General features: G+C 41.1%; 1 protein-coding gene across 1 annotated transcript in view; it reads right to left on the bottom strand.

Annotated features, from left to right (window-relative positions):
* atp10a (ATPase phospholipid transporting 10A) overlaps positions 1 to 24,518 on the bottom strand; it is a 33,358-nt gene extending 8,840 nt beyond the window's left edge. The window contains exons 1-14 of the mRNA XM_051377242.1: positions 23,730 to 24,518; positions 19,665 to 19,869; positions 18,753 to 18,838; positions 13,264 to 13,370; positions 13,042 to 13,173; positions 12,719 to 12,849; positions 10,881 to 11,133; positions 10,572 to 10,789; positions 10,304 to 10,498; positions 7,419 to 7,977; positions 3,254 to 3,357; positions 2,698 to 2,824; positions 2,388 to 2,572; positions 1,074 to 1,434 (exon numbers count right to left, since the gene is read on the bottom strand). Coding sequence (XP_051233202.1) covers positions 1,074 to 1,434; positions 2,388 to 2,572; positions 2,698 to 2,824; positions 3,254 to 3,357; positions 7,419 to 7,977; positions 10,304 to 10,498; positions 10,572 to 10,789; positions 10,881 to 11,133; positions 12,719 to 12,849; positions 13,042 to 13,173; positions 13,264 to 13,370; positions 18,753 to 18,838; positions 19,665 to 19,869; positions 23,730 to 24,154 — 3,088 coding nt within the window. The 5' untranslated portion in view covers positions 24,155 to 24,518. The remainder of the gene's footprint in view (positions 1 to 1,073; positions 1,435 to 2,387; positions 2,573 to 2,697; positions 2,825 to 3,253; positions 3,358 to 7,418; positions 7,978 to 10,303; positions 10,499 to 10,571; positions 10,790 to 10,880; positions 11,134 to 12,718; positions 12,850 to 13,041; positions 13,174 to 13,263; positions 13,371 to 18,752; positions 18,839 to 19,664; positions 19,870 to 23,729) is intronic.
* Positions 24,519 to 27,826: the final 3,308 nt, after the last annotated feature.

Below are 27,826 nucleotides of genomic sequence, written 5' to 3'. Positions count from 1 at the left end.
AGATCTTTTTAACGATTGAAGACTTTGGGGAATTTGTTTAAGTTTGTCTGTGTATGACTAATAACTGCTGCAGGGTTATGATGATGAGTGATGTGCTGCAGGAGCTCATTGAATTATAAATATTTAGTTTGCTAAGGTGGCCAAAACATTTTAGCGTCTCACATTAAAATGATCAGCTGCTCAGATGTATGTTTTAGACACACTGCCAGACGAGCCAGAACATAATGTACCTTGTGACCAGGAGGACAAATCTGAGGAGGGGGACGTGAAAGAGCAGCTCTTGCAACTCTATCATTACCACCAATACACAAAACCAAACGTTGTGGCTGCCACTAGGTGTTACTAAAGAGCACTATTTCAGCCTCTTGAAGTCCCAATGATGCCAGAGGTTATGTGAACAAATTGAGATGCTTATCCCCGTTACTCCTCATACACATGGGAAATAATCTGGGAGCAGAACTGGATGCAGCTTGTTTTACACGTTTGTTGCAGTGACGAAGGTGTGATTAAAAAAAATAGCATTTTGGAGAGGCAGCATGATTCTTAAAGAAGTCACAACTTTTTGAGACTACTGATGAAGTTTCTGATGTTAAGGGCTTCCATCTTACCTGGATGGCCGTCAGGTCAGTTTCACTACAATCACCAGCTGCTAAATTTGAGTTTTGTCCATTAACGATATAAAGAATAATTTTCTTATAAGTTTCTTAAAATTAAAATGGAAAGGAGTTTCATAACATGAACTATTTCAAAAATTAAAAACTTTAGTTAAGACAGTATGCAGTTAAAGGAGAGTCCTTTGAGCATTTTTAAGTTGATATTTTCCCTGTTGGCAGCTGTCTGCGGGGGCTCAGGCGTGTTTTGATCTGTCTGGATGCTACTGGATCTTACAACCTGACGATAGCCTGAAGGTTCAAGACTGCAGCTTATAGTTTTATCACTTTAATGAACACTGGGCTCTTTTTTCCACTGGCAGTCAAAGCACATCTAAAGCATTTGGGTCAAGAGCTCAAATAAAAAAGGAGTATTATATGAATACAAATGAGCGTGAAAGTGGATCTTGAACTTTTGCTTACCTATGGCTAGAGTCATGACCTTCAGCTTGTTCCGCACCAGTTTGACCACCATGCTCTTCTGCAGCGGTGTGGAGCGGCAGCAGAGCACTGAACGACAGCTCCGCGCGACAGCCAGAAACTTATCCTCCAAACTCTTATCCAGGGCATAGGCCAAAGTCCGCCCGTCAATTACCAGGCCCAGCCGGTGCACCATGAAGGGAGGGGTGTGGGAGGATGAGGAGGAGGACGGAGATGAAGAGGGATAGATTTCAAAGGTTGTAAAGTTACTGTGGAAGGCCTTGGCGGCTTGGTCTGTAGAGCTGCAGAGGAATTTGGCCTGGATGTAGTGTAAACTCTCCTCCAGCAACAACGCACACGCCTCCTGGTTCAGAGACAGACACAGAGTGGGCTGCAGTTCAGGATCAGGTCACCAAGTTGTTTAATATCACACTGCCTGACCTGCTTCACATCTGTCAGACAGATGCTTCAGTACAGAATTAAACACTGTTGTCCTCAAATGACCGTCCAGCTTAATTTTTTTTTTTAAATGAAGGTGTTTTCAATGAAGAAAAGCAAAAAAATTATCTTAAAGGAAGAGTTTGACTTTTTGGGAAATACGTATATTCACACTCTCTTGCCGTCAGATGAGATGATCAATACCACTCTGAGGTCTGCACAGTAAATATGAAGCTGCAGCTAGCAGCCGGTTAACTTAGCTGGAAATGAGTAAAAACAGCGAGACTGGCTCAGTCTAAAGGTAACAAAAACATGAACTATAAAAGTCTGGCAAGCTCACTGCAAGGACAAGACCCCAGGATGCCACTGCACCCGGCCAAGAGGTAGTCTGGTACATAATCCACATAGTACACTTTTTGAGTTTCAGTATGGATTAACAAAAAAGATATATCATATTAATCAGTAAATTAAAGAGCTGCTGGTAGGTGATTTTTTTAGCTTTGTTGTTACTCTCTGTTTCCAGACCTTTTGTTAAGCCTGTTGTCGCTTCATATTTACTATACAGCGAGAGAGTGGTATTGATCTTCTCACCTAACTTGCTGCAAGAAAGCTAATAAGTGCATTTCCCAAAATGTAGAACTACAAAAAATATGTATATTACACAATCTGGGGAAAAACTGTAGCATATTCAACGTGTTAGCATGCTAACATTAGCTAATTAGCACTAAACAGTGCTGAATGCAGGTATTTAGTCAGTAACCAAATGGAAATATTGGCACTAGAGGAAAGGTCAGGGGATCACCTAAGTCTTTAAGACTCGTCCTCTAGCACGGAGCTAACTTCAGTGAAGTTTATGAAACAGTTGCTTCTGCTGCTCACCTGAGAATCAGCATTCAGTGTCAGGATCTCTTCCTCAGGGTCCAGCAGCTTGCAGGCGTACGCAATATTGACAGCTGTCTCCTGTTTGTCGCCCGTCAGCACCCATATCTGCAGGCCGGCCTTCCGCAGAGAAGCTATAGTTTCAGGCACTCCGTCCTGCAACCGGTCCTCAATGCCCGTCGCTCCTGTAGGTGGAAGAAGCATGAGCCAAAAGTAAAATTGTAAACAAATTCAAATGAGTATTAAGGTATGTTCCAAGTTATAGTGTGTAGTGTAGTGTGGATCTAAAATAAATAAATCAAACAATTACCCAGAAGCTGCAGATTTGTCTCCAGTCGCAGGGCCGACTCAAACAGCAGCTCCTCTCTTCCCTGGATGGCCGTCTCAGCCTCCAGGTGATGCTGCAGCCAGCAGGCATACTGCTCCTTGCTCATAATCTGACACAGACACACAAACACATGGACATATACACACCATTGCCTGTTAAAGTATTTGGGGAATTTAACAGTGGAGCAGCTCCTTTGCCTACATGGCAGAGGAGGATCCACAGGAGAATGTGAGACCTTGAGAAGGTGTTTTATCACATCACTTTGGTGATGGGCTTTGCACAAGCAGGGATATAATGAGCCCGGCTTGTGAGAGCATAAATTAACAGTCTGGGAAAGTGGCACAGATTGCAGCTGAGTCACGAAGAATGCCACTTAAGAAGGGCCAGTCTATGTGATCATCTGTGATGGGCTACAAACACAACCTGCCGAAAAGCCACTGAGACACATCATCTCCAACTTCTCACGCAGTTTAATGAGAGAGAGCATTTGTTCAGCACTTCTTAAGCACTTCTTAAGAGGTTTATGGATCCTTGTTACCTTTTTTGCAATGCACAGTGTGCGAAGGCCATCTGCAGCATACAGGTTCAGGTAGTTTTGAGTCCGGTTGACTATCTTTTTCTGGCGTTTTCCTTTGGAGCTTCCTTAAAACAAATAGTAAAGGACAGAAGAATGAAGATTAAATATCATTGTTTTTAGAGAATGTGCATAAGTGGTTCAGCATATCGGTTCCAGATTGCCAAAGGCTTCTTCCAAGAGGCACATGAAAGCCATCTGTCTTCACACCTAAATTAACCATGTATGCTGCGCCTCAATATATTTCACCAAGTCTTCATGTTAGTCATCGAGCTGTGTCTGGACTATACTGAGCAAGATGTGATAGCAAGATTTTCTATCTCATCTTACAAACATGATTAATCTATTTCAATTAACTGTGTAAATGATCTTAACATGATTGATTATTACATGTAATTTTAGATGTATTGAAGATCTGTGTTTTGTAATCTTGCTTAAGTGTCTCTCTGGTGCAGCATCTTGGGCATCTTTCTGGCAGGGGGACAGTGTACAAACAGATTGGATTTATCAGTCTCCTGACACAGATGTACCAGCCAACTCGCCAGCCTAGTAATCTGACTAATAACACAACAGCTTGGCAGGCAGTCACTGCTACACATGCACCGCCATGCAAAAATTATTTTTACTGAGAAGAACAAATTAACACAAAACTCTGAAAAAATAATCTGAAGAATCCTAACACACAAAAAGGATGATCATTTTCTTTGGTTGTCGGTACAGAAGTCATATGGCAGTTTCTTCTTTGTCACTAGAACTCTTGTTTTTCTCTTTGGTTGTAAAAAAAAATTATTCCAAGGACAGCAGGACTTTTCCTTTTTGACAGAAAGCTGCTAGGACCAGCCGGCCCCACAGACGCAGGTGGAACTTTGCACAATGTTTATTTTTCCTACCACTGAAAATGGGAAAATCCACCTTAAATAGGATTTGTGTCCGTCCGGTATGTTAAAGTTTCCCACTATGCTAAAAAACTGTGTGTTTCAGCTTTGCAAATGTTTTACGAGAAGGGAAATGCATTCAGCACATTTGTTAGACCTCAAGGACACACACAATACATGTTAGTAACACTAAATTTAAACAGCGTTTGTGTTCAAGAAAACTCCACAGAGAACCTTCAAACACGCAGTAAATGTTTTTCTCATGCTTAAAGGAAACAAGCAGAAACCGGCTGTAAACACAACATTGACATAGTATAACCCTTTAAATTGAGATGGCTTATTTCACATCCAGCATGTGATGAGAGTGGACAAGAGCAGGGCGGTAAAATAAGGTGAGACTGGCAGAGAATACTGACAATGGTAATGGTAGACGGCACTGCTGTAGAAAGTTTAAATTGTTTAACTTTTTGCCGTCCTCCGCCACGGAATTTACAACCAAAATGTTTTTCCCATGGCGTCCAGAAGGTGTGAATCCATGTCAAAAAACCAAACAGTTGTTGACCAGAAAAGCAAAATAATGAGCTGAAAGACAACAAAAACTACTGGGCTGACCACAGAGACACATGAGCTACATTTGCTACCAGGCGATCATATTTTAAAGTGGATTCAAGCAGACCTATTTACCGGCATAGGAAATTACATCTTGCTTGATTTGACTGGCTGTCTGAGTCAATTGTGAATTTTGATTGTTGAAAACCGCAGCGCACACATGGTGCGCCGCTTGCGTGTCTGTGCGATCAGCCCCTTAGAGTTAAGCGGAGCTACAGAGTTGAGTGAACATTATATGTCAGTTTGTGGCCGACCCTTTTTTACCTTACATTAGTGAAAATTGGAAATTAGGATAAATAACATTAAAACACATATTCTGTTTTACAGTGGAATTTGTTATTAAACAGCAGGAGTGAAACCAGAGTTACGCCATGACACACTTCTAAGCCCCAAGAGTTTGCAGTCTACCTCCATGTCCAGTGTTGACACCGAACAAGTCCCTCGCAGCCTGAATGGAACCATTATGAACGTTTGTGTTATAAGGAGGCCCAACTCATACTGCTGGTTTCACCAATGGTAAAACAAAGCAGTGAGTTGTCTGTGTGAAGACACACCCAGTTGGCCATTAAGTTGCTGAACTGAGACACACGGTGGAGGAGGGGACCGGGGTGTGTGCGTGTTTGACAACTGTCCCGATGGAGTCTCTCTCCTACAGTGAGCAGCAGCACTCTGTGAATTTTAAGTAAGTGAAAAACTTCTGAAAATGACACACTGTGCCAGCTCTATAAAGGGCATTAAAATGATGAACAATCAGCACAGCCCTGAGCCTAAATGCAAAGGGACTCGCATGGTCCTCATAATGGAAAATCAATACAATAAATCATATTGTAATTCAGAATTCCTTCAAAGAATAGGACTGCACGTCAGCTAGAAAAAATGGCAAAACAAGATGGGAGTGCTTTCCTCCAGTGATGTGTTGCAGTTAACAAGTCTTCATTCAGGCCAGGAGGATTATTAAGTAGGAAACCATTTCTCTGTGAAGCTGAGCTGCCTTGTAGAGACGAACTGCCTAGCTCTAATGAACAGGAGGGAGCCACTAACCAGGCATGTGAAATAAATGAATTACCCACACGACCTGACAGCACGCTTTTACTGAACGGCAGCCGGCTGCACAGGTTGGTTCAGCCCATCAAAATATAAACATGAGGAATATATACGACCAGTTTATGGGGATTTTACACCCACCACATCCCAAAAAGAAATCTAGATATTATTAAATCAGGGTCAACGTGTAAAGAAAAGACAAATTTAGATATCTTAGAGGGGGTACTGAAGCTCCAGTGATTTAGTATTGCAAATCTGGGAAAGACAAATTGAAATAAAAACAAAATCAGTCAAAATTAACTTCAAGAGCAATAAACACCAAGTTGACAAGTAACTCAGTTTTGCCAGCTGTCATCCTGTGAAATCAGGACCCACATGGACAAATTCCTGTTATTTACAGTCATGGAGCATTATTAATCGTTAAATCTCGTATGTCAGGAACGTGACATAGACAGTAATGTATTTAGACAGGAAACGGGACAAGAAAGGAGGCATTTTGTACCGTAATATTACAGTTGGATTCAATAGTAGTTCAGCTCTTGAATTCCCACTGAAAATCACTAAAATCCACATATATTATCACAAAATCACAACCAAACAGAGACCCCCCCTTTATAACTGGTTTCAGTCTCCACTCAAGCCCAAAGCTCCCTCACAGAAGCCACTATACAAGTAAACTAAACATCATGTGTAAAAGCACCAGAATGGATTTCAAAGTGGTGCTAAAATTACCGCATTAGTAGACTAACATAAAATGTACAACAACAATTTAAATATTAACTAATTGTTAAAATGATTAAACAAGAAAAAAGACATTTGCTGGTGTCAGCTTTTGAGACGTGAGGTTTTTCTGCGTTTCTGTTTTAGATCATTGCAAACAGAACACCTCTGAATAAAGAAAATAATCTTTATTTGCAGCACTACAAACTGTGTGTTGTGTCAAACCTTCAGTCTGTGGGCTGAAACGGTCCTTGCCAAGCACCCCTGGACAGATGTCTGGTGACTGTGTACAAAGCATTAGTGAAAAGTGCCTGTGTAGCTCTTTGTGTGCCTGGAATACTAACAACCCGGTACACCTTTGCCATTAGGACGTTAAAGAACTTGAAGAGTATGGAACAAGATCACAGGGGAAAAAATACACAAGGAAGGAAGTGTTTTTTTAAGGCACCAATCAAGAGGTTTGCAGCAGGGACTTGCTCTAAAAATACTAGTTCTTACATAACAGGTTACCTTATAGGTTTACATCAGTGGAAAGTATGAAGGTTTGGGGTGGGGGGATGGTCAAACATTGGGTGCTCTATAAAAACAAAGACCTCCTCCCTGTGCAGGCATGTTAGTCCACAGACAGTGCAAAGTATTATTACCATTTTTCAAAACCAGAAGCAGCTACAACTGAAAACAAGCCATCACTTGGGATAAACCAGAGTGAAAATATTCTTAAATTTCTGTCATGTGCAGTGAGCTCATGTGCCATGTGAAGATAACATCAAATGATTTGTCGCCAATCCCGGATTCACAGCCACAATTTATCAATTCTGGTGGAGAAGTCTGCAGACATGATACAGCACCGGCAACAACAATCTGAAAATGGCTTTTCCTACCTGTGTCAGGGGGTTTGATCAGATCCATGATGACAGAGTCTGCTCCCTTAGTGTAGACAGTGATCTGATCCGTCAGAGGGTGCCTAACCACCACGGACATGCGTTTCCTGGTGGAGTCAAAGCCCAGAGTGTGCAGCAGCTCAAAGTTCAGCTTCCCCAGGTGTGGCAGTTCCATGGTCACCTGGTCAGGGAGGCGTCCGACGAGGGAGCACTTGTAGGCCCTGGCAGCGTAGACTAGCGCAGCCTCGTCCGGCGACTCTGCCTCATAGCGCAGTTCGCCCTCCTCCAGGTTCCAAGCCTTCCCGTCGTAGCACGGCAGGACAGGGCCAAAGTTGTGCTCCAGGTCCCTGGGAGGCTGCTCCTCGTCCAATTTGGTGAGCGTGCTCTCTGCAGAGGGGGAAGACAGCATGCTGGAGCATCCCTTGTTGGAGGAGCGGTTGGTGATGAGGCTGGAGGAGCTGCTGTTGTTGGAGCCTGAGGTCAGTCGGCTAGGGGTGAAGCGTTTAATGAAATCCTCAATGGTCTTAACAGGGGACTTCAGCTCAAACCTCACCCGGACCTGGAGGACAAGGAAACCTGAGTTAAGCAGCAACAAGAAGCAAAAATAATTTAACTACAAACATCATTATTATGAAGTCTAATGTTCAGCCTTAAAGGTCCAGTGTGTAACTTTTAGGAGGATCTATTGGCAGAAATGGAATATAATATTCATAGGTATGTTTTCATTAGTGTATAATCACCTGAATATAGTAATCGTTGTGTTTTTGTTACCTTAGAATGAACTGTTTTTATCTATCGCCATGTTTCTACAGTAGCCCAGAACGGACAAAGCAAACACTGGCTGTAGAAAGTGGCTCTCACATTTTTTCACGAGTTTCAAGGCCACCATAGTTTCTCCTACACACTTCACAGCCCATTCTCATTTTCATCAATCTGCAACTTCTCCACTAGATGCCATTAAATCCTACACACTGGTCCTTTTAGAGATCTGTGAGTTGGGTTTCTGTGAAAATTTGAGCCTTAAGGTGCTTTTGAGGACCCAGGTCCAACTCTATTGATATGGAAGAGTTGACTGATGAAAATGCACCTCCTGGCTATTATCCTTTGGCCAATGCTTTATCCCAAGGTGGTGCAGTACAATAGCACAGAGTGTGACTCACGCTGAGGACTCCTGGCAGCAGGAGTTCTCACATACATAGATATAAATCATTCAGGTGCCGGGTTAGACGCAAGGGCATCATAATAAAATGTGAACAATTACATTGGGCCAAAAGGCAAAGAAAGCACAAACTATAAAAATACGAAAAAAAGGAGACTGTATCAAAGCCAGTGCTTCTGTGCAGATTTACATTTCCTTCTATCTTATCAGATAACCTCCAAACAGAAACACAGAGTACATAAATAATGTGTCACTTTGTAAAGCTTAATCTTAACTGGTTTGTGCCTCTGACTGGTGCACACAGTGTGAGGCAAGGAGAGGATATCACCTCTCAACAGGACAACCACACCCGTGCTCACACAAAAACAAAACAAAACACGGATACACAACTGCGACTGGACCGAGCACATCAAAGATAGAGGCAGAAAAACGGTCAAATGTACGTGCACGGACACACGTTTTTGTGCTTTTAAGACTGTGTTTTCTTAGGAAAAGTAGCCAAAAGAACATGCAACAAATTTAATTCTTTGTGTGAAAAGATGGAAACTACTCCCATGTTGTTCAAAAAAAGCAAAACAAAAAACATGCAACATTAGAGGCACCCTCGTGTTAGAGCTTTGGAAAGATATCAGTGGATTTAGTCTCTGTTGGATCCTCTATTGATGCTCCTTATAATACCACTCCTTTTTGGGTGGCTTGGGAGGAGGTTCCCAGCACTGTAGTTTTGTGACAACTTAAAACAAAGTAATGTCTACTTGTGTCTATATGTTTATCAGCTGTGACCAGTTCAACAAAAGATTATTTTCCTTAATTTGTTTGAATAATATTTCATCAAACACATTAAATTATCAGGAAATTTACAAGAAAACAAACGTCCACAACCACCACACAGTGTTAGTAATCTTGTGACCCTTCCGATTTAACTTGCAACATTTTGTTGGGGTCCCGACCCAGGTTGGACTGGCCTAAGGGTCTATTTATGTCCCGCGGACAGGGGCTAGGACTTTTTTTCGCATGTCATACCCTCTCTCCTTTCCTGTTAATGTTATAAAGGCAAAACTGACCCAAAAAAGAAACATTTTTTATAGAGGACTGTGAAAGGTTATTACAGCACCATGAATCTTGTTATGTTGTTATGTTATTCAAATACTCCGGTGGTGAGAAAAAGCTGCTAAACGCATTGTGTTTATTCCACATTATTTAATATTTTCTAGTATAGGCTGACTTATTTATCATCACTTGATTTGCAGTGATACACTGAAGTGCATGAAGACACTCTGATAGGGGATGAAATGATGAAGCATCAGTCCTGTTAGTTTTCTGTTTACTCCTGCAAGAGTGCCCTGTCACTGAAACCTAGGCAGCCCTATATTATAAGTTTAGCTTCTTCACCAGTCGTAGAGACACATCTATTGTAGTAATTAAACACAAGGACCACTTTGCCTGCTAGTTAGACAAGACAATTCTCTCTCTCTCTCTCTCTCTCTCTCTCTCTCTCTGTGTAAGAAATGTAAGTCAAACACGAACCTGGAACTGTGAACATAAGAGCTCTAAATATAGTAAAATATATAAACTGATTAAAATCAGTGCAATAAAATAAACTAAAATAATAAACTATCTGAGAGCCGATCTCAAGTCAACGTCCTCATTTCTAAATGGTTATGGGAAACCCCTTATTGACCTGAAGATGGTTTGACTGGATAGATTTTGTTGAGGTGAGTTGTACCTTCTGCCTGGGCTGGTTGGGGGAAGACACCACCACCGTGTTGCAGATGGTGAGAGCGATGAAGAAATCAATGACGTCAGCGAGGTCAGAGGGCAGCTGGGACATGGGCTGGCTGTGGAAGCGCATAAAGTCCATCTGACTGCTGCATTCATTGACTTTGTCTAAGAGCTGAGGGTCGGGGGTGATATCTTTCTCCTGCAGGTCAGAGGACGGTTTATCAGCGGACAGCACAGAGTACGAGAAATGTGTGAAGGTGAGGCGCACTGACCATGGGGCTGCTGAAGGCTGTGTGCTTAGACAGGATGCTGGCTCGTTTGGCCTCCGCCCTGCTGCCCGTCCTGCGGTGGGACTTTGTGCTCTGAGAGCGCAGCACCACCCGGGCGCTCTGGTGGCTGGTCACACTGTCCCGTCTGGGCAGGGTCCCGCCGTGAGACGTACATTCTTCTTCCTCAGAATCCATCTCCTGGTACATAGCAAGTCTCCTAGCTGGATAACACACACGCATCATTAAGAGTGACTTTAAAAGGCAAGGACTGCTAGCTGTTTTGATAAGGGAGTGTGTGCTGGATTGTCTCACCATTGGCATCATGGGAGTACTCCACCCCTGCCACAGTGCAGCGGCGAAACACCATCTTGTTCTCAGTCAGCGTGCCTGTCTTGTCAGAGAAGATGTATTGCATCTGGCCGAGATCCTCAGTGATATTCAGAGCTCTGCACTGCAGGTGAGAGTCTGTCTCCTCATCGTACAGCTCCATGTCCTGATGGATGAAGTACACTTGGCAGATCTTGACAATCTCAATCGACACAAAAAGGGAGATGGGTATCAGCACCTAGGAAGGAAAGGAGTTCCTGTTAGAGAGGAGGCAGTGCTGGTTATGAGTTTTTCCAGCCTACTGTGTCAGACATTTACAGTATTTTCATTTGAAAGCAGTGATTCCCAATCAGGAGTACTTGTAGGCCCAGTGGGTTCTTCTGCAGATTATTGGGGGTTTGTGGAAAGATTGTTGAGTATATCAACTAATTTGAAAAAATAGGAATTAAGATTCGGAAAAATATATTCACACAGAGTCAACTGTCACACCTGAAGAGTTTGAAGTATGTGAAAACTAGTTAGTGAGCAAGCACAAGTTGAAACAGTTAGCTAAAAGTGATGGATAAATGGTTAAAATAGCTGAAAGTAACAGTTGAAATAGTGAAAGGGATGGATAAACACTCAAAATGCTAAATGCAGTGTGCAAAGCTAACTTTTATGTCCACCAACCAAATATCTAGTGAATGTTCAAAGAAAAATGAAAGATTTTTACCAGCCAGTGGTGAGTGAAGCAAATCTATCTGCCACTTACATATTTTACAGCATTTAGCTGGTAATGTGGTGCAAATCTTGTGCCCTGGACAAATGTTTAAAACACATAGCTCACTAAAAGTAATAAATAAAGTAAAATTAAAGTAATGGTACAATGGCTAAAATAGACAGCTAAAGTAATGAAGAATGGATTAAATAGTGAGCAAAGTTAAAGATTAATGGTTCAAGTTTTACTAAAAGTAGTGGATAAATAGTTGAAGTGGTTAACTAAAATTAATAATTAAACGGTTTAAATAGTTAACTAAAGGTAATGGATAAATGGATGAAATTCATGGGATCAAGGACGAGTTCATTTAACAGATCTGTGGGAGAATGTCTGACAAAAAAAGTTTGGGAATTACTGTTCAAGCTTTTCAGTTTTTTCCTTGCCAAAAGTCAAAATATGAATAATTTAGGAAATGATATACAAGTGTAGTAGGTATATGTTTGATTGTTTAAAGAAATGTGGGTGTAATCCCGAGTGAGACATTTCCAGGCCACATTTCTGGAAAGTAGTTCCGGAGAAGTGAGTCATAGCTTTTGGGAGGGTAGTTCAGCCTGTACACTCTCCCCGTGCCTGAATGCCAACAGAGTCATGTGTTTATTTGAAAGTGTATCAAGCAATGTCTGGCAATACTGGTACGTCTCCAACCTCAAACAGTTACGGTTTGTACAGTGAATCTGCTATCGTCACTGACTTCTCATTAATTTCAAAAGTTTGCAGATAGCAGGGGAACTAGCTGCTACATCTGACACAGGACAGGCTGACATTTTTTCACTGACATTTTTGCATGCAAGCAAAAAAACCCAACCACAAATCAACCAAATCAATAGCTGTCAGGAGGCACTTTTTCCTATTTTGATCCTCTATTATAAAGATTGTTTTGCAGTTTCTCACTGCAGATTAAGTGTGAAGATAAAGATCTAGAGGTCACACACCCTGGGGGGAGACACACTATTCCATTTATTTACAGCGATGCTTGTGTGCAACATTTCAAGCTTAATGATACTGTGTGTCTTGTTTATATCGTTATCTGTGCTTTTGTTTCTTTAAGCTTCTCTGTGTTTCATACCTGAAAGACGATGATCATAGTAAGGAAGAGATAAATAGCGGACATGATGGGTGATAAGTCTGTCCCATCTGGACTAAGAACATCGAACACAGGTCTCTTATCTCCGTACTGAAACATCCACAGCCCATGACCTGGAACAGCAACACCACAAGGTCAACTCAAATAAACACTGGAATGACAGGATATAAATAAAAAGCACAGTAAAAAATGCAATACAAAGAGAGACTTTCTTTACTCTTTCACAATAGAGATAAATAAATGCAGGTTTTAAATTGAATTGTTTTAACAGAAACCACAAAACAACAGTTTAAAGTGCTACGCACCAACAGCAGCAAACAGGCACATGACCAGCAGGATGATGACACACCAGAACACGTCTACATTCATCTGTCTCTCCAGTTTACTGCGCTTGTAGCGCGGGCCGTTGTTGTTTAGCATGGCTTTGGTCTCGTGACCTGCAAAGACACACGGCATGTTAGCAGCGGCAGGTCAGAGGTCAATTATGGAGTGTGACAGCTGACAACAGGGTTAATTTGGAGGCCAACCTGCGTAAATGACTATTCCCACAGCCTCTTCTGTGTTGCGGATGGTGCAGCCTCTCAGCAGCAGGTTCTCTTTGTAAAGTGCATCTCTTCTGCCACTTCGATGGATTCTGTCAAGTTAGAAGATGCATAAAAATTACTATAAGCACTTGTCCAAAAGGTTATCAAACAAAGGCAAAATGATCACGGTTATGTCTTCACACTCTGGTCAAAAACACTGATGGTCCAGGAGAAATAAGTAAGTATCTCTCTACACCAGAGCCCCCAAGACAACATCAGTTTATTCTACTGAGCACCTCAATCGATCACGCTCTGAAGCATCATGGTCTTCCCTCACCAGGAGCCCTTATCTCAGCACAAATTCCCTCTGATATAGAAGCACCGCCCAACAGAAACCCCTTGAGCTTACAGTCAGTCGGGCAATTCACTGCTTCATGGCTGGCCCTCAGATCCCACTTCAGACTCTTAAGTGTAAAACTCGCAGGCTCATTTACAGCGTCAGTGTCATACAAAGACTGAATTCAGCTCTTAGCCAGCCCACAAAGGGAGTTCAAACCCCGATTAGGAAAGGCTTTTTAACTATAAGTGAGATGTATGTTGAGCTGTATTAAATGACGGGCAAATGTGCCTGTTGTGGGAGGGGGGTTGAGCTTTTAATGTCAGCCTTAATCCCATTACTAAATCAAGGATTACAAGTGTATGAGTTAATAGGCCCCACAACCTTTAGCTGGAAGCAGCACTCATCCATCTCTGCTGTAGCCTCTCTCAGAGTAATGCAACTGTCAGCATGTTTACTAACAGGAATGTTCATCCTTTGGCCTCTGACAGCAGGCCCACTGACACGTCACCACCAAACCCTCGTGTTGTCTTAGGGGTCAAAAATGACCCGCCACTATGTTTAACAGCATGGGAAACCCCCTTAATGATCTTTTTAACTTAAACTTCAATGACTTTTCCTAGAATGACCCCAAAATGAGAAAAAGTTAAACATTGCCTTTGTTCATATTTCCATTAGTGCTGTCAGTTAAACAGGCGTCAATTTTTTTATCGCAAGATTAACTTTCGTTTTGGCCTAGCACACTTTGTAGTTTTTTTTTCACATGCTGTTGCAACAACTAGTAACGTTAGAAAAACTACAACACCACACCGGATCTAGCTAGACTGGAAACAAATCAACAGGCACGCCGCACAAACTTGTTTAAGAGTAGTAGACGTTACGTTGTGAGTGGATGGCGAGCGCGAGACGCCGAAATGGATGCCAATAATATTCTGAATGGAAAGTTTACTTTTAAAAAGTTGCCAAATGGTTCCATTGACAAGACCAAAGTGATCTGTGTGTTTTGTTGTTGTGAACTGAGCTATCATCGCAGCACGTCCAGTCTGAAATACCACTTGATGGCCAAACACACAGCTGATTCGAATTCTCCGCCCCCTCGCCAGAGCCAGGCGACAATGGATGATTTTCCAATAAAAACAACATTTGCACAAAGCAAGCCGATCCACTTTTCCATGTTGATAAGAGCATTAAAATGAGAAAAAAAATAATGGGACAAAAAGAAATCAAGGGACATTTAGAATAGATAAAAATGTGAGATTAACTGCGAGTTATCGCGATTAAATATTTTAATGGTTTGACAGCACTAATTTCCATGAAATCTGCACACCAACAGGGTACATTTAGTTTAGGTGTCATTTTTGACCCCGCATTAATAAAATCATTTTCATACTACAGAAAAAAAACCACCCACACACACACACACACACACACACACACACACACACACACACACACACACACACACACACACACACACACACACACACACACACACACACACACACACACACACACACACACACACACACGGTGATTTAGAGCAGGAGGATGTATCTGAAGAAGAAGATGGGGAAGAATACGACCCAGAGCATGACGAATCATCTTCAGATGAAGAAGAAATCCCCCAGGCTAAAAGAGAGACATCTTTGTCAAAGAATGGAAAAATAACATGGTCCTGGTCACCATATGACAACCAGGGCAGGATGGCAGAATGTCAGAAGGATGACTCCAGGGCCCACAAGATATGCAGTTGCCCATGCCCAGGATATCATCTCAACATTCAGCATGTTCATCACACCAGCCATAGAAAAAATCATCCAGGAGATGACAAATTTGGAGGGTTTCCTTAAATATGGAGACATGAAAATGAATGAAAATGATGGATAAGATTGACCTGCGTCCTACATCGGGCTGCTAATCCTAGCAGGTGTGTACAGGTCCCGAGGTGAGGCTGCATCTAGTTTTTGGGATGCAGAGAGTGGAAGGGCAATTTTCCTGCAACCATGCCACTGAAAGTCTTTCATACTTTGTCAAGAATGATACGATTTGATAATTGTGACTCAAGGCCTGCAAGGCGTGTGACAGACACACTTGCGGCCAGAAGAGAGGTCTGGGAGAAGTTGGTGGAACATCTGCCATACCTCTACAACCCTGGGCCTGAAGTAACAGTTGGTGAAGACTGTGTTCCTCTTAAGCACACTGCACAACCTGCTGAGATCAGTGATGGTGAGGACAGGAAACCAGCCATCATCCTGGACTACAGCCACAACAAAGGGGGTGTGGACAACCTGAACAAGGTGCTTACAGAACTTCCAGCTGCAGGAGGAAGACTGCCCGCTGGCCCCTGGTCATCTTCCATAACATCATTGATGTGTCCTCATACAATGCCTTTGTGATATGGAAGAAGATCAACCCCAACATCCCCATCCCTGGATGCCAGAAAAGCGGCAAAAGAGGAGGATGTTCCTGGAGCAGCTGGGAAAGGCACTTGTTGCCCCATACATTCAAAAAAGGGAGTGCCTCCCCTGCACAGCAGCATCTGCAGAACTTGTGAAAGCTGTTTAGGGGGCTGAATCTTGTCCTGATCCACCTGAGGCAGCAGCCAGGGAGGGAAAGAGGAGACGCTAATTCTGCCCCCCAAAGAAGGACTGTAAAACATGTACGATGTGCTGCACATGTGAGAAATACATCTGCAAAGTCCATGCACACAAACTTGCCTACTGTCCCACATGTATTACTTAGAGTTGATTGATTTACTGAATGTGCTTCACGTTTTATTTTTGTTGTGAGGTGGGGGCAATGGTTCAAAAAAGGATACTATTTTCTTGTACAGCATAATATACTATAATAATAACTTGTTTCTCTATAATAAAATTAATTAAAAACTTTTCCACATTTCTTGTACTTTCTTACACAATTGATATAGTTTGCTAAAAAATATGTTTGCACTTATGCAGTACCTTTAGCAATAATAATAATAATAATAAAATAATAATAATATTAATAATAAACCAATACTTTAGTAAAGAAAACAATTATGTAAGGTATGTAATAAAAACGAGTGGATTCCACTGATTAAACACAGTTTTCTTGCACTGTGAAGAGGAAAAACCTAGATATTCACACAGTTGAATGATTTCTTAATGCAAAATAGATTTGGGGTTTAAAATGCAATCAAGCTGCTGTATTTTAGAAGTTTAGTGAAGGAGGGTCATTTTTGACCCTTAGGACAAGTAGTGTATACAATAAGTTAAGACAACACAAGGGTTAATAACCGTGTCCCTGAGCGCCGAGCAGCGTAGTTCACACACAGCTCATCCTAGTTCATAGGATAACACTCAGAGACACTGAGTCTAATCTCACTCCCAGAAAGGTAGTGAGATTAGACTTGGTGCCATTGCCCGTAATGTAATAAAACACTGCTGAGACAACTGCCCCCCTCCTCAACTCTGCTTCTGTGCCCTGTGCTCCACTGTAGCCTGGCAACTGAATGCCTGCAGCATCTGGTCTCCTTCTGAGCAAAGAATAAATGTCATAATCATGTGAGTGTGGGTCAGAGCAGCCACTTTACTGTATGTTTCTAATCTTCTGCCTCATACAGACTTATCCAACACACCAAAAGACTGAGTAGACTGACCTGGCGTAAGTCCAGGTCTCTGAAAACCCTAACAATAGCAGGGAGCAAACATGCCACATCCTACTGATAAACAAGACCATGAATATGCCTATGGAATAGTTCCAACATTTTTGGGAAATGCGCTTATTTGCTGTCTGTACGATCAATATGAAGCTAGAACCAGCAGATGGGTATCTTAGCTTATCACAGAGACTGGAAACAGGGGCTAGCCTGTCTTTGTCAAAAGGTAATAAATAAATCATATCTGCCTACCAGAACCTCTTAAGTGCACTGATTTACACACTTTACCTTGTTTGTTTAAACTGAAGTGTAAAAATGAACTATGTCTTGGCCGGGTGTAGTGACTGTCTGGAGTCTTGTTATCACCATGAAGTTGCCAGGCAGACAACAGAGACTTTATTTATTTATGTAGACTTTAAAACTTCACATTAAAGTCTAACATATTACACTGCAGGCATCAAATAACCCAATTTGTACTGCATTACTGCTAACTGAAGCAGAGGGGTATCCAAGTTCTTAAAGCAATTTAGAATTGCATTTCCACAATGTTGGGACACTCACAAGAGACAGATTAAAAAGGTTCAAATCAAAGCAGCAGATGCTGAGATATTCTGTACTATATCTACATTTACCTTTAAGCAACTCAGTAGCACCTTTCTTTTAAATGCCCATGTCTCTCAAACCCCACATCTCCAGTTGTAACCTAGCCTTTCGGTTGTGAGGTTTTAGTCTCCAAAACAAGCCAAGATAACTCTTCCTCCTCCGGGAGATACTAAACAACTATGTACTACAGCAGTTAAGTGTAATATCAAAAGCTGGTTGACAAACATAAAACACTAAATATGGATGAACAGATATCACTAGTCACATACTGGTTAGTACAATATCCACAAGCTAAATAGCAATTAGCTTAAATGGGATTAATAAGGGAAAGGGACAAAGTATGAGAACAAGGATGGTCTTAATCATTGAATGAAACTTGGTCTTATCTGTCAAAAGCATATCCTGCACTTCTACTGCAATGGAAGTAAGGTGTAACACAGGATATCAGCTGAGAGAGAGGGGCAAGTTGTTGTTGCTAAATACTCAATCCTGCTCTCGTCCAGGTCCAAGAACTACAGCTTCAGTAAACGCATTGCACAGAGCAGCTGCTGCTTCATTTTATTCTGGTCATGAGGAAGCACATACGTCTTCAAATGTGCATGGTCAAACGGGCAAAACCCTGCCACCACATCCCAAGAAAGCAAATCATAATCTTGACTTGGAAAAACTGTTTAAGTCATAATTATAAGTTGGAAACTGCTGGCTTGTCAACAAACCACAGTTTCACATTATTTCCATTTCAGAGCTCAAAATGTCACTGCATTAATTTACAGTGAAATGAAAATGAAACTTGAAACCTTTAGTGTGAGTAAACAAATGAGCTGAGCATCTTGGGTTAAAAACCGTTGTTTTTGTTGCTGTGAGCAGCCATCAACCACATAATGTACAGAGCGGACTGAACAAGAGAGTACTCACATGTAGCCTCGGAATCTGTTCAGGTCATTGTTGGGCTTCTCACATTCAATTATGCTGTTGTACTTTATAGGGTCAAAATCACAATCCTGCAAAAAACAAAAAAACAGCTGATTATTCAGGCAGGGGCAACAACCTCTGACCATATGAGTCCCAATTAAAACTGGATGTTGCCCTGTGCAGTTTAGCAACAGTGCATTACACTGAGAGGTGTTTATGTCATCGATATAGATTGCTCAATATAATGCAATGCATCTAAACAGACTACAGCCCATGTGAAACCTATATGAAGTGACTCCTATTGGTGTTATTGTTGTTGCCTTACAGTGTTTTAAAAAATGGATTTTATTCTACAAAAACAGGCAAAACATCCAAATTACTCCATTTCTAATGATATGAAACTGTTAAAAGCAACCAAATCATGATTCATATTTTCACTTGATATTATTATTATATTTTTATACTGATTAACTAATTATCATAAATGACCAATATTACCATTCTACTACTTAAAATGAATTGTCACCAAAAGCAGAAAAAACCTTTAGGTTTGGTAAACAGCAACGACCGGTATTAGTAACTTGTTGCAGACACAACTTCAATATACACAGTAGTAAAACTGAAAATGATGATTTAGTATTTTTAATATGGGTAAATGCCCACTACCAGGGGAAATGCTTATTTCCAATCGGCAGAAGAAAAACCATTTAACACACAAGTAGTTTAAATGAACACTTTGGGTGTCTGGGCAACCTGAGTAATTCAGTAACATGCTGAAACAGCTGGAAGCATAACTAATGTTCAGCATTTTGGGTATGCTGAACTTTTGAATCCAAAAATAACATTTTTACACTCATCCAACACAGACCCAATTTTGACAAGATGGAAACATAATGTAAGGAGCGGCCGTCTCACCAGGTCAAAGAAGCTGCGGACGACCTGCCTCTGCTTGAGGTTGGTCTCTCCGTCCAGTGTGGCAGTCTCGATGTGGCACAGGCGGTCAGGGTCACTGGAGCTCAGCAGCAGAACGTCAGCGGGGAGGATCTCATTACATCGGAGCCTGATGAAGTCTCCCACCCGCACCTCCTTCCAGTACTTCTCCACATAGCTTCTCTCCGCTCTGCCAGAACAATGAGAGGGCAAACGGCTGGTGTAAGATGTGGAGCCATTGTTTTCAATAATTGGTGGTTCTATAAACAGAAGCGTCAGCTCGACTTCCATAAATCTGTACGGGACAGCAAATATGTTGTGCATGAAAGAGGACGGCATGTTTGTTGACGCTAAAGCTGCTGCGAGCAACTCCCAAATTCCACCTAGCCAGAGATAAACCTCTCAACTTCTTCCTCAATATGTTCGTCAAAATACAAAAAAACACAGCAATGCATCTTCATTGGATTATACACAGAGACGTGGGTACACTTTTCAGAGGGTTAAACAAACATAATTCCACCAGGGTTTTCTATTTCTAGTCCATGTCAACAGAGTTATTCTTCTTACCACAAATGAGTGTGTGGTGTAATGTAAGGATACTGTAAATGATGTCACTATTCTGAACGGACAAGACTTTAGTGGTAACCAGGGTTCATTTGTGAACAATGATATTCCTGGTAGCAAATAAGCTAAATAATGCATATCACCAGGCTATAAACAAAAGGAAAAAACACTCAGTTATTTATTCATAACAACCCCCCTGGCATTAATGACTCACATCCCGACTATATAAAAACATGCCTTCACTTGAATTTTGTCACTGAAATGCTGACTGTTTCCATGCACTTTATATTGCAGACTGGACAAACAGATGGCAAACAGAACTAAATCAAAATGACAACGGCAAACTAAAAACTTATGTCAGTAACATTTGCTCTTTTCCCTATTTTTCCATTGCCTGAAAATGGATCAATAGCCTGAGGACAAAGAATAGACTTGCCAAAGTTAGAGCACAGTATTGTTCAATAAGAGACTCAGATTTGTAGAGTTCACTATTGTAGAAAAAGTCGTCTGATTTATACAGAGACTGTAAGAGCAAGATGAAAAATATACTAACTGATACAGCGGGCTGATCAGTCAGCGAGTTCCCTGAAGTGCTTCATTAAATAAATTACTTTGTGCTACAGTGAAAGACTTAAATTGTCAAAGTTTCAATGCAGCATAGAATTTCAAATATTAGTTGATCATCAGAAAATTGAAAGTATTTTCATAGTATATTGATTGATTGAGTGTTTTGATGAACAATCATGTATTGTAGTCAAGCACACCGGATATTGTCTGGCTCCAGCTTCTCACGCTTGAAGATTTTGCTGCTTTTCTTTGTCATATCTGTCATATTATTGGGTTTTGGACTGTTGAACAATTTTAAATACATCACCTTGGGCTGTGATAAACTGTAATTTCACATTTCCCATCTTAAAAAATGAATCAAGAAAACAGGCAGAATAATTGATAATGAAAATAACTGTTAGTTGTAGTGGCAGTTCAAACTGAATAAATAAGCATCAAGTTAACTATTTTTTTGATCATCAATTTTTAATGTAAACCAAACACTACTTACTGTAAGTTCCCATAGATAATCACAAAGATAGAAAATCACTGTTGAAAAAATGTTAGCAAACACGTAACCTACTTTCCCTGCGGGGGATTTACATTTTATATACGTGTGAATCTAATGGGCACATGGTTTATGTTATCTTTGACTTCACACCTTATTAAACATATACCCCGCTGTAACCATAACATACCTAGATAGTGCATCTATGAATACTATGTCTGTTGGAAATACCACTGAGCTCTCTTTCTACTGGTGATCTTTGTTCTTCACAGCTACTGCAAACACTTTGAAGGGGTTTTTCACTGCTGGAAAGATGGTCTCTTCACAGAACTGGCCTGTCTGTGCAGAAGAAAGATGCAAATATATTTTTGAAACTGGGGCTACATGACCAGAGAAAACAGAGAAAAAAAGGGCTGTTGTGGTAGAAAACCTACAATAACCAGAATGCACTGGGCCAGACAGACTACCAAAAGCTCCAGCTGTGGGTGACGTACTGCTTGGTTTGGGAAAAGTGGGAAAAAATGGCGGCCTGGTCACAGACTTTTCTCTTATTATCTCTAACATTTGTGGCGAGAAATGCAGAAACACAATCTTGATTCATATTTGATCAGCTCTACTTAGTTTGACAGTTTGAGTTCTGTGAGCGGCCCCTCTCTCGATCCAACTGTCATACTGGATGACAGTCGCATGTAAACATGTACAATCTGTAGTTTGAACGGCCCTAGAGCCGGCAAAAACCGGCTGGATGACACGAAAGGCTCTGGGTGCAGGCAATATGCTCATCCCACACTGTAACGATACAACGCTGGAGGAAAAGTTTCCCTTAAACGTTAAAATGAGTGCGACAGTCCTGAAAAGAGGAAAATCAAGGGAGTCCTGTGCCTTTTGTATTAAGATTCTCCAAATGCTATAATATGCTTTGTTAGTTGATTGTTTTATCGTTTGTTTTTCTAAGCTTGCATCGAAACCCATGAGAAATATTCCCTGGAACAAACACAGAAAGTGGAACAAGGACGGTCTGTCTGATGAAAATTCATTATTTCTGCCGTCTACTGGCAAAGTCTGTCCTTCAATGCTGCTTAAATGTGAAATCTATCTTTCATTCTTTGTGCATGACTGCAAAATAACTACAGTAAAGAGAGAGCAGGAAAAATGGCCCACACACTTCACTAATTAATCATCCAGTTATAGAGGAATACATCAGTTTAGATAGAAAACAGCAGGATAAACTGCTCAAAGTGGACGTTCAGTGACCTCCAGATCGTAGACAGCAGCAGCGGATGTTGTCCACACTGTGTAAAGCAGATTAAGAACAAACTATTTACATTCCAGTAAACTAAATGTATTAGTGTAATAGTACAAATGCCTGATTTGACTGGGTGTGTCTACGCCTTTGTAGTTGCTCCAATCAGTCATGATAAATGGGAAGAAACATTTACCAGCACGTGGCTGTTCCCATCATTCAGACTTTGTAAATATTAGCATTTCTGATAAAAATGGAATTTCCCATATCATAAATACAAGCTCCTTCTGCTTTGCCACGTGAAGACTGACCGCCTGAAGATGAGATTTATTAGGTAAACCATTTAGATATGGTTGACCTGCAGTTAAAAGTTCTCAGGAAAAAGAAAGTGTTTGAGCGAGTGTGTATTTAACCTTGAGAAAAATTAAATAACGCTGCGGTTTAGTCGAGTCAGCTGTTGCCAGGTTGAGAAAGAGGATGTTTTGTACACTATCGCCAAAGCACAAGAAAATTCAATTATGTCCAACCTTGACAGAACAACATGGGTCAAGACTTTGCTAAAACTGTGCAGCCACTAAACACTGAGCCTTTTGATTACCATGAATTATGCTCTGTACATGGACGACAGTGCTGCTTTTCATTAGCAAAATACACTCTGCACACACAGGCTCGGGAAAATAGTTAATAGTAGAGGAAGCTTGGGGGAGAAACAGGTTGTCAGGTGACATAATGACTCATAATCAATAATGACAGCACTGAGGCAACAGCTGTATTATCAGAGAAACTGTTTCACACCTCCCTGAAAGACAGGTTTACTGGACTTTTGGATTCCACGTGTGATACTTATTCCTCATGTGTTAGCCAGGTTTAACTCTCAGGCCTGAAATGTTTGTTTTTTTTTCCCATCCTGGACCCACAAACTGAGAGACTAGGAGGCTGACAGCTGGGCTCCAGCATGAAGGCCAGCTTGCATGATCTGGCGAGAAAGTAAAGAGAGTGTGTCTTGATTGTTCTTCACTCTCTGCCCTGATCAGCTGCTGTGAATGTGTGTGAGATGCACTGAGGAAGGGCAGATTGTAGGATGGGGACAAATATCTACACACACACACACACACAAACACACACACAAACACAAACACAAGGTTTCAGCAACAGCTGGACGTTGCCGGGGGGTTTAGGCCCAACTTACCTGCTGTAGACCAGACAATCCATGTGATTGATTTCTTTATCCGACCTGTGTCTCCTGTAGTCCTCCCATAAGTCTTTGATGGCAGTGACAGACAGAATAAAAACGACAGGAGCCAGGGCCAGTTCTGGCTGAAACGCATTGACAACTGGAACAAAATTCAGCAAAGCGATGAAAACAAAGTAAACATTGGCAAACCTATGAAACTGTTCAAAAAGGTTCTTTGGCAGGAAAGACAGCACAGTGTATTTAGTCGTCTTAATCTTGTTGTTTGCATAGTGTCGGTTTGGGTTTTCCTCCCCTTTGGCGTTATCATAGAGTAAGTTTGCGTGCACAGTCCTTGTTTTGTTCTCCTTAGTTTTCTTCTTTCTTTGCCTTTTGACTTTTGAGGCTTTGGCCATCCCGGGGTCTTCGGTCTCCCGCGCCATAGCCAGTCCCTGCTTCAAACTTTCCCACAGTTGAGGTTTTCGTGTCCTCTCATACAAAAAGCAACACAAAGTGCTAGCTATGTTATCATTCTTTTACCGTGTTGAAGAGGGGTTTGCGCCAGTCCTTTCGTTTATTCACACAAACAGCTCCTTTTCATCCATGTCGACTCCTCTTTTTCGCGACTCAGAGGAAAAACTTTTGCTTGTTTAGCTTCTCCTTTTTTTCCCTATTGCTGGGAAGGATGCTGAGATAGTAGGGAGGCATAACTCGGACTTCCCACAGCTCGGCAGATGATCTGTAGCTCATGTGGATGGGCCTCTCCCTGTGCTCGCGTACTGCCGCTGCGTGTGTAGAGCAGCGGCAAAAACAGGATGTTAGGGGTCGCCCTCCGAAATCTGACTGCAGGCCCCTCCTCGAAACAACCTGGTTTTTTCCTGTGTCTCCAAGTGCCACGCGGTATTATTGGAGTTTAGGCTGGCTCACAGGAAGCAACCAAATATCGCCAGTGTGATAGTTTAAACTGCTTTTATATATATATATAAGTAAAAGTGGAAACGAGTTATAACACTGAAAAAGGATAATTCATTTTTTTATTACTATCTACAATAATAATAATAATAATAATAGTAATAATGATAATCTAATCTCTTCACTTGAAACTGGAAAACTAAACGCTAGCACCATACTCTCAATCTAAACTTATATGTGCACAATAATGATGCACGGTAACAGATATTTCTCAATAGAATTGTAGTTTTATTCATTTATTCCTTTAGTTGAATTTGCTGACTATACAACAGGACTAGTTTCAGCAGGGACAGTAACTTTGTTTGTGTGCTATCCACGTTTACACAGACTGAAAAATAGTCAGCCATGTTTATTTTCTTTGCTAGCTCACCATCATGACTTTGGCTACCTGAGAGCTCAACGGGCTACCAAATACAACCCTCTGGACTCTAACGAAACCTGAAATAACTCCTCTGTAACGTTCAGCAAAAGAGACAAAGTTAGCAACTAGCTGGTGAAGAAAGTCAAACATCGAGCTACATTTTAGCAACCGTTTTAGTTAGCTTTTTTAAAGAGCTATTTATCTGTTTTATCCCCTTTTTCTATTTATACATTTTAACTTTTTTATTACTCTGCTGTGGACTTTGTATTTACTTATTTATTTATACATGCTAGATGTGAAAGTAGCCAGGTGTTTGGTAACACATTAGCCGTAACATTTAACCATTAGCCAAAACTGTGGCTGTTTGTCCGTCTGTTTGTTTTGATGTTTTTTGGCCAAAAAGTGATGAATGCAGCTTTAAGTCACTATCGGGGCTTTTCTATTGGCAGTTTTGGCCAAAATGAGTCAAACAATTTGGTGTTGATCTGGACTTCCATTACCAGTTTAAACTGTGCCCAGTCGCACCCAATGTAGACCATCTCAATGTGGTCAAAGCGCGCCCGACCGTTGCGATGAGGTCAGATGGGCTTTTTCATCATTCAGTAACGATTCAGCAACATGTTCCTGCTGCTATTGCCAGACACAGCAGATACTTCATCAGTGTCACATGCCAAGAAAAATTGTGTAACAACAGCCTGAAAATCCAACAGCAACAACCATTTCACAGTGTAGTAGTAAACCGCACTACAGAGGGCACTGATCAGTTAAAGATACACCTTGAAGTGTGCTGTGCTGGGCTGATGTGCCAAGTCAAACTGAATCAAGCCAAGCCAGCATATGTTCATGGAAAAGGGCTAAAAGACTCTCTCTGACGTATACCGTATGTGTATCCACATCTGTATTTCATTCATTAACACACTATTATGTACTTTAGTAGTCATTTTGTAGTAAAAGTTTGCTAAATTATCACACAATATTCAATCATGAAAAACTCAGTGGTCCTTTATAACTTTAACCAATGTAAGTTCTATTTTATGAATAAAAAGTATTTTTTTTATTAAATATTATATACTATAAATATAACTATGAATATTAAATTAATTTAACACCATGCTGTTCCTTCCTATACTCTAACACTAGGAGTAACAAAAGTGAGAAATTCCTATACATAGGGTCTTTAAAGTTTGTTGCATGGACTTAAAAGGCACCAATTTAAGATAATGACCCACTCAGTCCTAAAGAATGCTTCAAAGTCCCACAAAAACTTTTTGTACAAGACCATATTGTGAGGAGACATGCCAAAAAGAAACATGGACACATGAGGCTGTGATACACTGACAGTCTCTGGAGGTAGGAATATATCAGAGCCTTGAGTCTCACATTCAAGACTCAAGGCTCTGATATATTCCTACCTCCAGAGACTGACTGGCCACTTAGCCAGCAGGTTCCCCAAAGGAGATAAATCAAAGCCCTATCCCAGGGCAGTCTACAGCAATTTGCTACAGGAGCATCCAGCTGTTGAGCTAAAAACTAATGGCTGATTGTACACTGTGGCATCTTGGCATGGAGAACAATTCAATTTCCCTGTGATGAATGACCAGAGTGAGGTGGATCTGAGACAACAGGCCGATTCTGGCCTCAAAAAGCCAACTAATGCTCTGAGCAAACAATAAGAACAAAACTAAATCAGGCTGTGCTTCTCAACTGAAAATAAAATCATCCTGTACTTTTGTTCCTTTTTTGGAAATAAAGTTTTGTGCATCCTGTGTTTTTCAGAGGGTCTACTCACATGTAGGCTGTCATTATCTGCTGTTACAACAGTGGCAGTGACAGAAAGATAGTTTTAGCTCTGGTTTCTACCACAAATGTTATGAGCTTTTTATTTTCTTTTTTTTTTCTGCACATAATGTCAAATACCCTTCTATTTGCATATGTTAAAGTTGCTTTTGGAGTATTCATCCTTCTTATTATGTCAGTGAGAGGAAATCATATTCAGGTTTTCTGTCCCTTCACTGTCCTTGCTGTGATGGAGCTGGCCCTGGGTCAGCGATTCCCCATAATTCATTCTAAGCTATAAAAACACCCTAAAATACTGGATAATTTCATGTGTGCTTGTGAATATGGAGGCAAAAGACTCAGCAAATGGAAGGGATTTTATACTAACTGTTGGCATCCACGAGACAATGAATATTAAAATCTCATAGTGTCTCCATGGCGACATCAGATGAAGTGATGAGAGGCTGACACTTTTCCATTCCTGTTTTAATACCTGTTCACTCACTTTAATCTCATCCTGGTGTCCTTCAGTGTAACATAAAAATGACATCACCAGGACCGCTCCCCTCCCAGACTGAACTGACATGCTGCCCTTGACTCACAGGACAGCCTGTTGTGTTACTGTATATGGATATCATGCATGTTTGTTCATTAACTCAACATTTTATGAGTACATGTAGCGAGCCAAAGCTGAGCGGGAAAAAGCATATCTGCTGGGCACCACTTTGTAGATTCCCATACGGACATTAGATTGTTAGGACTTATGAGTTAGGTTATGAGGTTCTCGTGATGTGTTAGTTTAGCCAGTGGAGCAGAGCATACACCAACATACACACACAAGGCGTTATAGTGCCTCAGAGACAGCACTGTCCTCTATATCTTTATTTTATCTTATTTTTGCTGATTTAGAATGATTAACAATTAGTTGATTGATTCACTTAAGCTGTTTTGACAATTACATATTCTCATATGGGAAAATTGTACCTAAGTACCGTACTTGAGTAAA

Source organism: Dicentrarchus labrax, unplaced genomic scaffold (assembly GCF_905237075.1).
Source record: "Dicentrarchus labrax unplaced genomic scaffold, dlabrax2021, whole genome shotgun sequence".
In the NCBI taxonomy this organism is placed as follows: Eukaryota; Metazoa; Chordata; class Actinopteri; family Moronidae; genus Dicentrarchus; species Dicentrarchus labrax.
The sequence above is the reverse complement of the archived record's forward strand: the minus strand, read 5'-3'. Positions and strand labels throughout refer to the sequence as shown.